This window comes from Geotrypetes seraphini, chromosome 4 (genome assembly GCF_902459505.1).
Source record: "Geotrypetes seraphini chromosome 4, aGeoSer1.1, whole genome shotgun sequence".
In the NCBI taxonomy this organism is placed as follows: Eukaryota; Metazoa; Chordata; class Amphibia; order Gymnophiona; family Dermophiidae; genus Geotrypetes; species Geotrypetes seraphini.
Window position 1 is genome coordinate 188940829 of NC_047087.1, and position 14332 is coordinate 188955160.

Consider the following 14332-nt stretch of genomic DNA (forward strand, 5'->3'; position numbering starts at 1 on the left):
GACACCTCTGTAGATGCGATTCTCATCAAACATATGCGCCGGGAATGTAGGCCTTTAAAACACTGGCTTACATTACTGGTACCTATGGTTAACAGTAGATGTGATTCTGCAAACGGCACCATAGTGTGATTGGCACAAGATCGGTGGTGTTTTTTAAGACAGCCGCTAAAGTGCCGTTTGCAGAATCCGGCCCTGAGGGGCTAATCCTATATCATGAACCTATACATAGGTGCCTGATAGATGCATATTCTGTAAAGGAGCTTTGATACCTACTTTACTGTATAGCAAGGGTCCTCAAATCTAGTCCTCGAGGCCCACAGCCCAACCTGGTTTTCAGGATTTCTGCAATGAATATGTATGAGATCTATTTGTATTCAATGCAATTGAAGCAGTAAACGCAAACAGATCTTATATGTATTCATTGTGGCAATTATGAAAACCAGGTTGGGTTGTGGACCTCAAGGAATGGATTTGAGGACCCCTGCTGTATAGAATACTAGCATAACTGGAAATATACCCGTATACGTACTTAGGTTCAAGAACTTACAGCAGCCATAGAGCACATAACTTATGGTAGTTTAAAAATAACATGTAAGTGTGTGCCCAGGCCACGCACCACCTGTATGTGTGCTCATGCTATGTATGTGCATATTTACCAAATTTTATATGTGTTTGTGCACACATGTGCCTTTATACCATTTTCTAATCATTATGTGTTTAATAGGTATGTACATGTTTGCACCTGATTTATAGAATTACCCTCCTGTGTTTGTCAGCCATATGAAGTCCCATGTAATGACCTTTTTTAAAAATGCATTTTCTTGTCTCCCAACTTTCCATTCCAATTTATTAACTTGCTGTTCTTGTTATCTGTAAATGAATTCTCCCCCAAAAGAAATTTCTCTTTGGAAATTTCACTAAACATTGAAAAACATGAACAGATGTAGGGACATTGGATCATCTATTGTTCTATTGCCCCTTGATACTTAAATTTTGAAGATCCATTTGGGATCAAGGTAATAAAGTACTGGAAAATCCTGTGGCATTGACGTACGATACTGTACTATTTGGTATGTTGGTGAAGGCCAAAAGTCAAATATCTTCCCATAATAATAAACTCCTCTTTGTTATGACAGGGATTGCCATACAACTTATTTTGAGGAACTGGAAAAACTGCGATCGGCTAAATTATACTTTTTGGTGGGAATCTCTATGTCATACTTTTAAAATGGAACATATGATGGCCATACAACAGAGACATTATAAGAAATTTATGGATGTTTGGGAGCCATTGACAAAATTCTGTAAGGAGTGATTGTTGATTTTGCCCTTTGATCATACACGTCCAGGGTGGGGAGATACTTTTAATTTGAGTGCAATTGTTGGATATGTAGAAATGGGGGGATGATATATGTATTTGTCATAAAATATAATTTGATAGAATTTAAGTGCTGTTAAAGTATAAAATGTATGTATAATATGTTGCACTTATTTTTGGTTTTAAAATGAATAAAGATATTTAAAAAAAAAATAAAGTGTAGTTTTGGAAAGGGGAGGGGGGATTGAAGGCATTTTTGTCAACATGCCTTTGGCCAAAATACACTTCCTTTTATGCTTTTGCTAAACTTGAAAAAAAAAGAAAATCATGAACAGAAATGTGTGTCTTTTCCCCTTCTTTTACACAAAGAAAACTGTACACAAAGAAAACTGTATGAGGGGATGCTGAAAAGTTCTCAAACCAACCAACTTCCTAAATTCTGAGCGTTATTTTGCCACCGTACCTGAAAAGAGTGTTATCTTATTTTGTTTGAACCATATCCACGTCGTTCTCTTCTTGGTTGGGTCGAGAACTTTTCAGCACCCTCTTGCAGTGGTTCATTGATTCATAATGTTACCAGTATTAGCTGGTGGTGCCATCTTGGCATAGTTAAATCAACAAGGCAAATTCATATATGATCAGATATCCCATGCGGGAATGCTGACAGTATTGTTAGAATTGTCTCTGTTGTCCAAATCCTCTACCATAATTCCATGGTGAGCAACTTTTCCACTCCTCAGGGAGAATAGGCCAGCTTTTGCAGGATGATTCTGACTTGAATCAGAAGCAGGCATGAAATCACTGGGCTGCACTTCTATGAAAATGCGCTTGCGTCCTCTGAAAAGCATTCCGCTACTTTTTCTCTCAGAATAAGTTACTCTGTGCTCCCTTCCTATGGAGCAGAACTGGACTTTAAAGACCTCCTGAAACCCCCTGCGGAAGTTCTCATTGAAATAGCCGTATATAATGGGGTTAACGCTGCTGTTAAAGAAGGCCAGCCAGTGTGCAAAGGGAAAAATATAGACAGCAATCATATTAAGCTGATACTCACTGAGTTTCCCATAGTCAGTCAACAGCATAAGAGTCCAGAGGGGAAGCCAGGAGAGTGTAAAGAAAAGTGCCACAATTATCAACATGTTGATGACTCTGATCATCCTCTTTGAAACTCGCCTCCTTTCATTTTCTTCTGACTGTGATGCCTGGATAGGCACAGAAGACTTAAAAAGTTTGAAGGCAATCCGTGCATACATAATAACAATCAGGGTGAGAGGAGCGAGGTAGATATGGGAAAACAAGACCATGGTATATACCTTGCGCATTTCTTTATCTGGCCAGGCTTCCCAGCATGAGTAAAATGGGTAGGAATTGTTGTAATTATCTACCATGAAATGATACTCCTCCCTGGTCACTGTTAGCGTGACAGCTGAGGGGCACATGATGATCAGAGCTAGGACCCATATGACAAATATGGTAACGATGGCTTTCCTTGGGGTCAGCTTCTCTCTGAAGGGATACACAATGCAACGAAACCTGGGAGAGAGCCATAGAGAGAGAGAAGAAAATAGAAAACAAGCAGACAAACGTTAATCAGGTTCTAATGAAAATGGTGACTAATTTACTGAAGAACTGAAACCAAAATCAGAGCCAAGAGCTAAACCTAGATACAGACCTTCCAAAAGTGTAAAGGGGTCATGGGTTTGATATATTGCCTTTCTGTGGTACAACCAAAGTGGTTTACATACAATAAAACCTTGGTTTGTGAGCATAATTTGTTCCAGAAGCATGCTTGTAATCCAAAGCATATTAAAGTATAACCAAAGTACAGTCAAACCTCGGTTTACGAGTAACCCGGTTTGCGAGTGTTTTGCAAGACGAGCAAAACACTCAGCAAACTTTTGACTCGTAGACCAAGCATTGACTCGATTTGCGAGCCCCCACCCGACCCGACCGCGGGAACCAACAGTATTGCTCCCCCCGAGGCCACCGGCGCTTCTATCGCCTCTTCCCCCCTCCCCGACTGGCCCTGTCCTTACCCCTGCACCGTCGGTGATAAAAGTGCCTGCCGCCGGTCTGCTGCTGAGCCTTGAGCATCTGCGCATGCTCAAGGCCTTCTGGATCTCACCCTCTCCGAGATTCTCATGAGAATCCCTTTCTATTCCCTCCCTCCTTTCTTCCTTCCTTTGTCCTTAGTGCCCCCAGTGCCTCCTTCCTATGTCCTTAGTGCCCCCAGTGCCTCCATCCTGTGTCCATAGTGCCCCAGTGACTCCTTCCCATGTCCTTAGTGCCCCAGTGCCTCTGTCCTGTGTCCTTAGTGCCCCCAGTGCCTCTGTCCTGTGTCCTTGGCGCCCCTGGTGCCTCCGTTCCGTGTCCTTTTTTTATTTATTTATTTATAATTTTGAATACATTATAATATCCAATAATTTCAAAATAAAAAGGAAATCACATTAGATCTACACATAATCAAATCATACATACAAAGCTCCTTTCAAGCCCACATTAATGGGAAGCATATCTTACTATTTTAACAAAATAAAGTTCAAGAAATACAAAGGAAAATAATTATTGGTTCATATAATGGACCCTGAATCATTCCTTAAACTGGGATACAATTTATATTAATTCTCCTCATGTTTCTCAGCACAGTGAAACAAATCTCATTTCTATTTCTTTTCTCTTGTAATTAAAAATTGTTGTAGCTGTATAGGATCCCAAAAAACAATATTCAATATCTTGTAGCTTAATCAAACATTTACAGGGAAATTTCAGGTAAAAGGATGCATCCAGTGCCAACACTCTATCCTTCAATTTCAAAAATTCTTTCCTCCTCAACTGTGTGGTTCTGGATACATCCGGAAAAATCCTAACCAAATCCCCACAAAATTTCATTAACCTGTTTTTAAAGTAAAGTCTCATTATCATCATCTTATCCATCTCGCTCATGCATGTTATTACCAGGGTGGACCGACTCTGAATCACATCCTGTGTGTCTTCTAAGAATTCAGTCAAATTTATCTCTGGTGTGGTCAGACGGTCCACCTCCTGGGCAGATTCAAGTTTTTTTAAAGGAATATAATAATAATTATTTATTGGGAAATTCTCAGCATTGGTCATTCCCAGTACTTCTTTAAAAAATTTCCTTAATAAAATCTCAGGTGACAATAAATGAGTTACTGGAAAATTGACCAAGCGTAGATTTTTCACTCTATTCATGTTCTCAATAGATTCAATTTTAGAATGTATTACTGTAGAATCTTTAACAGCTGATACCGAGACAGCTTGTAAATTATTACACTGGTTTTCCACCACATTTAGTCGTTTATCCAAACAACCTATATTAACATCCACATTCTCCCATTTGTTTCATCGTTGTCCTGAGAAACCCTTCAACTCTGGATATGCCTAACCATAAGTCTTTTAAGGTAATATCCTGTGTTTCCTCTGTTCGTGTGTTTTCTTCCACTCCACTAGTAAATGTCAATGGTTTAGGTATTTCAGCGTATACTAATTTACTTAAATGGGTGGATGAAAGCACTTGAGCTTCGGTTATAGTGGGTATTGTATTCCCACTATCACTGGGTACCGGATGAAGGGGAGGAGTACGATTGAGAGGACTTATTGAGGCTCCTGACAAGGAGGATTCTACATTTGGTGGTACCACTGGTGGATTGTCAGAGAATAATAATAAATGTCTATCCATTGGACCCGATACCACCGGTGTAGAACTTTTAGGTTTTATCTTCCTTTTCCCCATATTCTAAACAATCATGTAAGAATTATATGAAGACTTTATATTACCAACCAGCTTCCAGCTCTCGGACTCCTCGTGGCTCCAAGGGGTGGCCGCTACCGCGGCGGCGGCATTGGTTTTAAGGTGTTGGAGACGGGCCCGATGATGTCAGGGGGTCCGTCTCAGTAACTGCCTGCCAGCTAGGAAAAAACGAATGCAAACCGCTGCTGCAGGAGGCCAGGAACGATCGTAAAATCCTCTCAGATGGTATCCTCAAGGTGCAAGAAGGCTCCCAATCCAGCCGCGGCGGCGGCGTTGGTTTTAAGGTGTTGGAGACGGACCCGATGACGTCAGGGGGTCCGTCTCAGTAACTGCCTGCCAGCAAGGAAAAAACGAATGCAAACCGCTGCTGCAGGAGGCCAGGAACGATCGTAAAATCCTCTCAGATGGTATCCTCAAGGTGCAAGAAGGCTCCCCCCCGTGTCCTTAGTGCCCCTAGTACCTCCGTCCCATGTCCTTAGTGCCCCCTGTGCCTCCTTCCCATGTCCTTAGTGCCCCCAGTGCCTCCTTCCCGTGTCCTTAGTGCCCCCAGTGCCTCCTTCCTATGTCCTTAGTGCCCCCAGTGCCTCTGTCCTGTGTCCTTAGTGTCCCAGTGCCTCCATCATGTGTCCATAGTGCCTCCAATGCCTCCTTCCTATGTCCTTAGTGCCCCCAGTGCCTCCATCCTGTGTCCATAGTGCCCCAGTGACTCCTTCCCATGTCCTTAGTGCCCCCAGTGCCTCCTTCCCTTGTCCTTAGTGCCCCCAGTGCCTCTATCATGTGTCCATAGTGCCTCCAGTGCTTCCTTCCCATGTCCTTAGTGCCCCCAGTGCTTCCTTCCTATGTCCTTAGTGCCCCCAGTGCCTCCTTCCCGTGTCCTTAGTGCCCCCAGTGCCTCCATCCTGTGTCCATAGTGCCCCCAGTGACTCCTTCCCTTGTCCTTAGTGCCCCCAGTGCCTCCTTCCCATGTCCATAGTGCCCCCATCATGTGCCCATAGTGCTTCCAGTGCCTCCTTCCCATGTTCTTAGTGTCCCCAGTGCCTCCTTCCTATGTCTTGCCTTCCAGCCTTTGTCCCACCCCCTCCCCCGAAGCCAGCCTATCTCCTTCCCTCCTTCCCTCCAGTGCCTGATAGGAAAAGTCCTTCTGATGTATGAAAATATAAAATCTTATCAGTGGTTTAATTTCAATAGATAAAACAAAATGCCATGGCCCCTTCCACCAAGAATGTTTGTTTGGGAACATGAGGATATCGTTTCAGTGATCTAAGAAGTTATATGAAAGCCTAATACACTTTCTGGAGTTCTTTGCATGATTATAGCTTGCTTAACAGTCTAAATTTCTAACCTGGCATTACAGGTAACAAAAAAGTGAATGAAAAGATAGTTTAGGAACCATGTGGTGTCTTTATTCCAGGCTGACTCTTCCTAGTGACTTTAATAAAAGGCAAATCTGGCTTTAGAATATGATTTTTTTTTTTAAACTAGCATATAAAAAGGATCCTGTTTTCAAAAGGCTTTTGTTTCTGGTGACAAAATTGTTTTATAGTCCTTCAAGTTTCTACTGTTATAGCTGTTGCTTTATACTGCTAGGCCGCCCCCGCCCGTGTTCCTGGATGAGCCCTTTGATTGCACAAACCTATTCTTATCTTATATTTAGGAAATTACTGTAAACTTACCTATTTGATAAACAGAATGTTGATTCTTAACAGCATATTTATGATGGTGTATTTTATTAGGATATGCATTTAATTGTATTTTAACTGATGTTGTATTTAAAGTAGCAATGTGTTTTTTTTGAACTCTATTTTTTACTGAAATGTCTCAGTTCCCTTGTTGTGAACTGCCTAGAACTACTGGTGGGGCGGTATACAAGAAAATAAATTATTATTATTCTAGTTGGAAACCCCTTATAAATAGGATCTAATATTCATTGCAGAAGCAGGCAGCTTCGCAGGAAGCCTGACATGTCTTCACGCTGCCATGCCTCCAGCAGATTCTTGATCTATAAGTATAGTAGAGTGGTTCCCCCTGCGCACAAGCCAAAAACGGCAAGCATGACAGTTTCCATGGCCTTAAGCAGGGTGGGACGTCAGCATTATCCTCAAGGTAATGAAGGGTTAAGTGACTTGGCCGAGGTTACAAGAATAATAATAATTATAATAATTTTATTCTTATAAGAAGCGTCTGTGAGATTTGAATTTGAGCCCTCTGTTTCCCAGCCTGCTGGTTTAACCAGTAGACTACTCCTCTGCCCCTTGTTATTTGGAAACTCAACACAACTCATGATTAACATATAGAGAATTGATTAGAGGCTGTACAAATTTACGTTTCTGGTAGATCTAACAGAGACCAAAGTGTTACTGTAAAACCTGAGTATAGTAGTGTAACCATAGGCGTTGGAACGGGGGAGACTACTGGGGCCATGGCCTCCCCAAAAATTTGTGGTTAGAAGAGTCAGTTATGGCTCTATTCCCCCACCCACCTCCTCCCGGCCACTGTCATTTTAAATCTGCGGGCATTTGCCACACAGCATCGCTGTAGAATGAGGACTTCCTGCGCAGCGGCTGCCCAAAGATTTAAAATTACAGCGACCAGGGAAGGTAAGTGGCGGATCCTGCCGGGGTTAGGGCGGAGCTGTTGGGCTCTCCCAAACAAGGGAGTGTTCTGCTGACTAGGAGTGTAACTCCACGCTCAACCAGTCATTTCACACATCTGAAACCCTGGGACATTGCCTGGAACTCCACAAAGACTGCAACACATGGGATATAAAAAAATACTCTGGCAGGGATTTGGACTAAGGGACTATGGATTAAGGTAGAATATAAATGCAAATGCTTAAAGTTCTCATGTAACATATCTGATGATTGAAGAGGACTATTTTAGCTTTCAATTCAAAGAAATAAATAGTCTTTGCTAAATTAGCATAATTGGTTTCTCTCCAGCAAAGGCAAATTGAAGGCTACTACAAGGGTTTTCAGTCAACCTTGACCTCACTCATCTAATAATTAAAATAATTTTATGGACCTAAATTGAGCTGAGGATAAAAGTTTAGCTGACCAGGTCCAACTGAAAGCAATCCTTTAAATCACTTCTTACACAATAATAACCCCAAACAGATGTTGGTGAACTACTAATAAACATAGCTCAATTCCCTCACATGAAAGCCTCATCAACTGTGCAGAGAAATAGACCAGATGGGCATTACAGTACCTTCTATGCAGAAATCAGTTTTGTGACATGAAAAAGAATTTTGGGTAAATATGAAAGAAAATTTGACACTTGGGTATTTAAGAAGTACATATAGCAAGCAGTAATAGACACATACAATCAATGAAACCTGTGCTGTCATGCTGGAATTTTAAAAATTCCTTTAAGATTCTTCCATGCAATTCTGACCTCCTTGACACTTTTCGTTTCATTTCATATCATTGAAATGAAAAGTGTCAAGAAAAGAGTGGAATAACTTGGCTTCACATCATTCTCTTCTTGGTTGAGCTGAGAACTTTTCAGTGGCCTCTCATAGGTTACCTCCATGAAGATAGCCTGTGTGTAAACTCTCTCTTCATCCCTGTTTCCCTAGTGCTGTTTCCTATCAATTGCTCTTTTTCCTCCCACTTCCTTGTCTACTCTTCCCCTCCTATCTTTCTTTCCCGAATTCTTATTTCTCCCCTGTTTAAATGTTATATTGTTCTGATGGGTGGCATATCAAGAATATAATAAACTTTAAACATGAGTATTGTCAGCCTATGAAATGCCTAAGCCCAAAGTTCTGTGAGAGCCTGAGATTCATGCCAGACTAAAGCCAGGGTCTCTTGGGGCATCCAATGCTATGCTGAGTCTCAGATAAATTTCAGGCTAAACGCCTGACAAGAATCCAAATGGTGTCCTGAGGCTTCTAAATGTTGTTGTCCTGTAACTGGCTTTGAGCTGTGGATATGAGCATCTGCTATGATGTGAAGAAGGTGAACTGGACCCTTGATGGAAGGAAAACCAAGAACTTGAATTTATTGAGATAGGGATCTGTAAATCCCAAAATAACACAGTCAATATTTACAGAACTCAAATAAATTATTTGCTGTTATTTCTCCAATTCCCTTCTTTTTTTTTTTTTAAGCGGAGCAAGATTCAAATCATATTTCAGTGGCCGTTCCAATTAGTTAGCAAATCTCTGCTTCACAGGAATAAAGAACTCTTCTTCCTGACAGAGGATCCTCCATAAATGGTAATCACAGAGTTTCAGAACTCCAGAGATTGTAGAAAGATATTTTATTGGAGGTTACTTTTTTTACTCCTTGCAGCAAGGATCTCTCTCTACTTTCAATACAGCTGTTGCTACACCAAGCTCCAACTCCTCTTCCTTCCCTCTGTCCTCTAACGTCCTACAATTTCTCTGAAACTCTAGGCACCCACTACATAAAGGACTCACTCCAAGTGTGACTGCAGGCATGAAATAGGATCAATCTGATATTAGAGTGATGGTTTACTTTGTGCTAAACAGCGGAATCACGACTGCATAGTAACAGCAAATGACAGCAGATAAAGACCTGTAAAGGACCATCCAGTCTGCCTAACAAGGCAGCCAGAATTGTATCTGCACTTCTCAATGCTTTGTTTAAAGTGTGAAGGTCTAAGTTTTGCTTCCCATCCATAAATGGCTTACCCAGCACTTTTGTTTTCACTCTGGCCTCCTACCTCCATGGTCCTTGAACAGCAAGAAAGAGGTGACAGTAACTAAGAGCTTCTAACCTGCTCTTTCTGCAGCTACTTGTACCTTGTGCTCCTGTGTAACTTAAGTGGAGAAGTGTGGGGGAACAGCCTAGTAGTTCTAGCACCGGGATACTACTATTAATTATTTCTATAGCGCTACCAGACGTACGCAGCGCTGTACAGAGCCACAAAGAAGACAGTCCCTGCTCAAAAGAGCTTACAATCCAAATAGACAAGACAGACAAACAGGATGTCATGGATACAGTTAAGGGGAACGGTTAATCTGCTGGCTAGGTTGGAGGGCAGCGGGGAGTACAGGACAATCAAGCCATTGTGACATCACTGATGAGGTTGGCTCTTAGGCATTGGTGGAATGAGGCATTATGACATCACAATCTCAGCTCTGCTTCCCAAAGACTGAAACTTTTCACACTGCTACTAGTAGTATGAATTATTTCTATAGCACTACCAGATGCACACAGCGCTGTACAGAGTCACATAGAAGACAGTCCCTGCTCTAAAGAGCTTATAATCTAAACAGACAAACAAACAGAATGCCATTGATACAGTTAAGGGGAATGGTTAAACTGCTGGCTGGGTTGGTGGGCAGAGGGGAGTAGGGTTATGGATTGAAGGCTATATAAAAAAGGAGGGTTTTCAGTCTGCTTTTAAGCAAGGAAAGAGAAGGGGTTTGGCGGACAAACTCGGGTAATTTATTCCAGGCATAGGGGGCAGCTAGATGAAAGGAACAAAGTCTGGAATTGGCAATAGAGGAGAAGGATTGCCAATTGTGATCCTGAGTAAGTCAAGCAAACTTCCATTGCCTCAGCTACAAGTGTAAATTGCAAGACCTCTGAGGACCAGAATGTGACTCACCTTGAGCTGCTGCTGAAAACAGTGTGAGCTACAGTCAATTCTCGCTAGTCACTGGAGTTAGGTTCCTAGAAAACCCTGTGAATATGGAACCGTTGATCATATGGGGAAAAAGGGGGTTAGATTCCTGTGCGACGCTGTTCACTGTACACTTTCGTTACCTAACACTATCAACTCATCATTTCAAGTACCTTTCTTGTAAAGAGCAGCACGACTCATCTTCTACCAACTCGCTACACTCATGTCACCTTTCTCCTTAAATCACTTCACTGGCTCCCTCTCCGCCTTCACATAGGGCTCCTTTTACAAAGGTGAGCTAGCGTTGCACCAGATTAGCGCGCGCCACCTGAAAAACTACCGCCTGCTCAAGAGGAGGCGGTAGCGGCTAGCACGTGCGGCATTTTAGCGCGCGCTATTCTGCACGTTAAGGCCCTAACGCACCTTTGTAAAAAGATCCCATACAGTTCAAACTTCTATTACTAACTTACAAGTGTGTTCATTCTGCTGTCCCTCAATATCTCTGTTCTCTTCCCTCTCCTTATACACCTCCCAGACAACTTCGTTCCTCAGATAAACTGCTCTTAGCTGTACCCTTCTCCTCCACTGCCAATTCCAGACTTTGTTGCTTTCATCTAGCTCAGGGGTGGGCACCTCCAATCCTTGATGGTCGGAATCCAGTCGGGTTTTCAAGATTTCCCCAATGAATATGCATTGAAAGCAGTGCATGCAAATAGATCTCATGCATATCCATTGGGGAAATCCTGAAAACCCCACTGGATTCCAGGCCTCGAGGACCGGAGTTGCCCACCCATGATCTAGCTGTTTCCTATGCCTGGAATACATTACCTGAGATTGTCCACCAAGCCCCTTCCCTTACCTTGTTTAAAAACAGACTAAAAACTCATCTTTTTGATATAGCCTTCAATCCATAACCCTACTCCACACTGGTCAGTTTGATAAATTATGTGAACTCTCAAAACGATCCTCACTAAAAATTAAAAATGTGGATATTTTTGTGAAAATTGTAACTCTTGATAAAAAGTAAAAAAATAGAAACAGTGTTCCCTAAACATAACTAACCCCCCCCCCCCCCTTTTTACAAAACCGTAGTGCAATTTATAGCGCTGGCCGCAGCAATAACAGCTCTGACGCTCAAAGAAATATGAGTGTCAGACGTGGTTGGTGCTGAAAACCGCCCTATGGTCTTGTCAAAGGGAGGGGGGGTAGTTAAATATTTTAATCCATCCTGACTCAGCACTAATTTTTTATTAAGACCTAAACTAGATAATTATAATTAAGAAAACAATACGTCGATATAATAAATACAGACACAAATGGTAATAATCTAATATGCACTACTATATGTAAGGGAAAATCAAATTATCTAAGGCAGTGGTTCCCAACCCTGTCCTGGAGGACCTGTAGGCCAGTCGGGTTTTTGGGATAGCCCTAATGAATATGCATGGGGCAGATTTGCATGCCTGTCACCTCCATTATATGCAAATCTCTCTCATGCATATTAATTAGGGTTATCCCAAAAACCTGACTGGCCAAATGGTCCTCCGGGACAGGGTTGGGAACCACTGATCTAAGGTGATATACAATCACCTCTCATTAATCACCATAAAACAAGAAAAAAAGAAAACGATATAATACTGATGAAAACATTCAATATAGACTTCAAAAGTGCTTTTAAGTGAACACTCAGACCCACAACAAAAACTCTAGTGATATTTCATGGAGCCAGTTCAACGTCTCTGCCACCTACTGACATAGAGCCTACATTCTATCCAATTCCAACAAAAAACACTGCACCAATTAGCAATAGTTGGAAAAAACTGTTACTTATCTGTCAAGTATGGTGGTGAAGATACAACTCTACAGCTGCTCTGGGTACATTCTTAAATTATTCTAAATTGCTGTCATATTCTCTCCGACTGGACACAATATCACATAGCTCCATGTAAGAATAAAAGTCATTGAAAAGTATTGTTAAAGATCATGCTTTGTCAAATACATACAGACATCATTTCAGATGTTTCCTCCAAGAAGGCTTGATATATACACTATTCAGAGTCTACGCTCATGTAAACAACTTTAAATGTGGCTTAGTTCACTCTACTGCTCGAAGGGCATAAAGAAAGTGGAGAGGGACAGATTCTTCAAATCTTCGAAAAATACTAGAACGATAGGGCATTAGGAAAAGTTGAAAGGAAACAGCTTCAAAACAAATGCTAGGAAGTTTTTCTTCACCCAACGTGTGGTGGACACCTGGAATGCACTTCCAGAGGGTGTGATAGGACAGAGTACAGTATTGGGGTTCAAGAAGGGATTGGACAATTTTCTGTTGGAAAAAGGGATAGAGGGGTATAGATAGAGGATAACTGTGCAGGACTTATATGCACGATGGACCTCAGGTCTGACCCAGCGGAAGCATTTCTTATGTTAAAACAGAATGGTAGCACTATGGACAATCAAAGATGGCACAAAGATGCTTACAATTACCAGGAAGAAAAACCCAGAAGCATCATCAAAATACAAGCAGCTATAAAATCTCAATATAATAAAGGCGATAAAATGCCAATATGAAATCCTCTACCATTGTCGCACTAAGTGTGAAAATCTCAAGAAAATCTGAGGGCCTATATATCATAAGAGTTTAACTTTTCTGCAACCTTATAGTTTCAACAGATTTGCAAACATAGGCAAGGAATAACAGCGCACATTGTACATCAAAGAAACAAACAAGACATATTTAATATACCAGAAAAAGCTAGGACTTAAGCTTAAAAGAGGAACAGCTTCTAAGCTAATGTTCTTCAATGCAAGGCCTAGGGGCCAATGACAGACCCAGCAGTCCGCAGCCCTCCTCATCATTCTGGCTGTTTTTCTGCTACTTTTTGCCTCTCTACTCAAGCTCATGACATAAAGAGGAAAGTGGATGGGAGGAAAAGCCACGTGCTTCAAGAAGACGACATTTCTCAGCAGATAAAGAAAATGCATTTTCACAATAAAAAGTCTGAAGACAGGCTGACATTTATCAGCAGTGTCACAGCCTCGCATGGGAAGATAGTTGGCAGCTCTCCTTCAGCTCAGTTGGACCCAAAGTGGCTCCAGCTTAAAAATTAATGACCACTGCTCGAGGCAAAGCAGCTGTGTAGCAGGTCAGTAACCATCTGGACAGTTTTCACTGGACAGTTCCAACCCACCATTTTCCCACTTGGACAATTATCATATAGGTCAATTCCCACCTGAATATTTTCTCCCCCTGGACAGTTCCACCCGCACCCCTCCCCCCTCCCCTGGTAGTACTGGTACTGCTCTGGACATGTCCTAAACTTCTCTGAATGTGACTGCACTGGGTGCAGCCTCTGAGTGTTAGGGTTAGAGGGAGACCCTAAGTATGTGCAGCCCCCAAGTGCTAGGGTTAGGGGGAGGCTCCGAATATGTGCATCTCCCAAGTGTTAGGGAGTATATGCAGCCCTTAAGTGTTAGGGTTAGAAGAAGAACCCGAGTGTTAGGGTAAGGATTGTGTGTGTGTGTGTGTGTGTGTGTAATGGGTATGATTTTGGTTTTGGTTTTTTTATTATTGGGTATATGTCTGGTCATAGAGGGGAATTGTCTATCATGGATGGGTGGGAACTGTCCCGTAGGAATTGCCTGGGTGG

At 42.0% G+C, this 14332-nt stretch overlaps 1 protein-coding gene across 1 annotated transcript in view; it reads right to left on the reverse strand.

Moving 5' to 3' along the window:
- Positions 1-1956: 1956 nt before the first annotated feature.
- The window catches only part of NPFFR1 (neuropeptide FF receptor 1), a 103613-nt gene continuing 91237 nt past the window's right edge, over positions 1957-14332 (reverse strand). The window contains exon 3 of the mRNA XM_033943045.1: positions 1957-2848. Within this exon, the coding sequence (XP_033798936.1) occupies positions 1957-2848 (892 nt within the window). The remainder of the gene's footprint in view (positions 2849-14332) is intronic.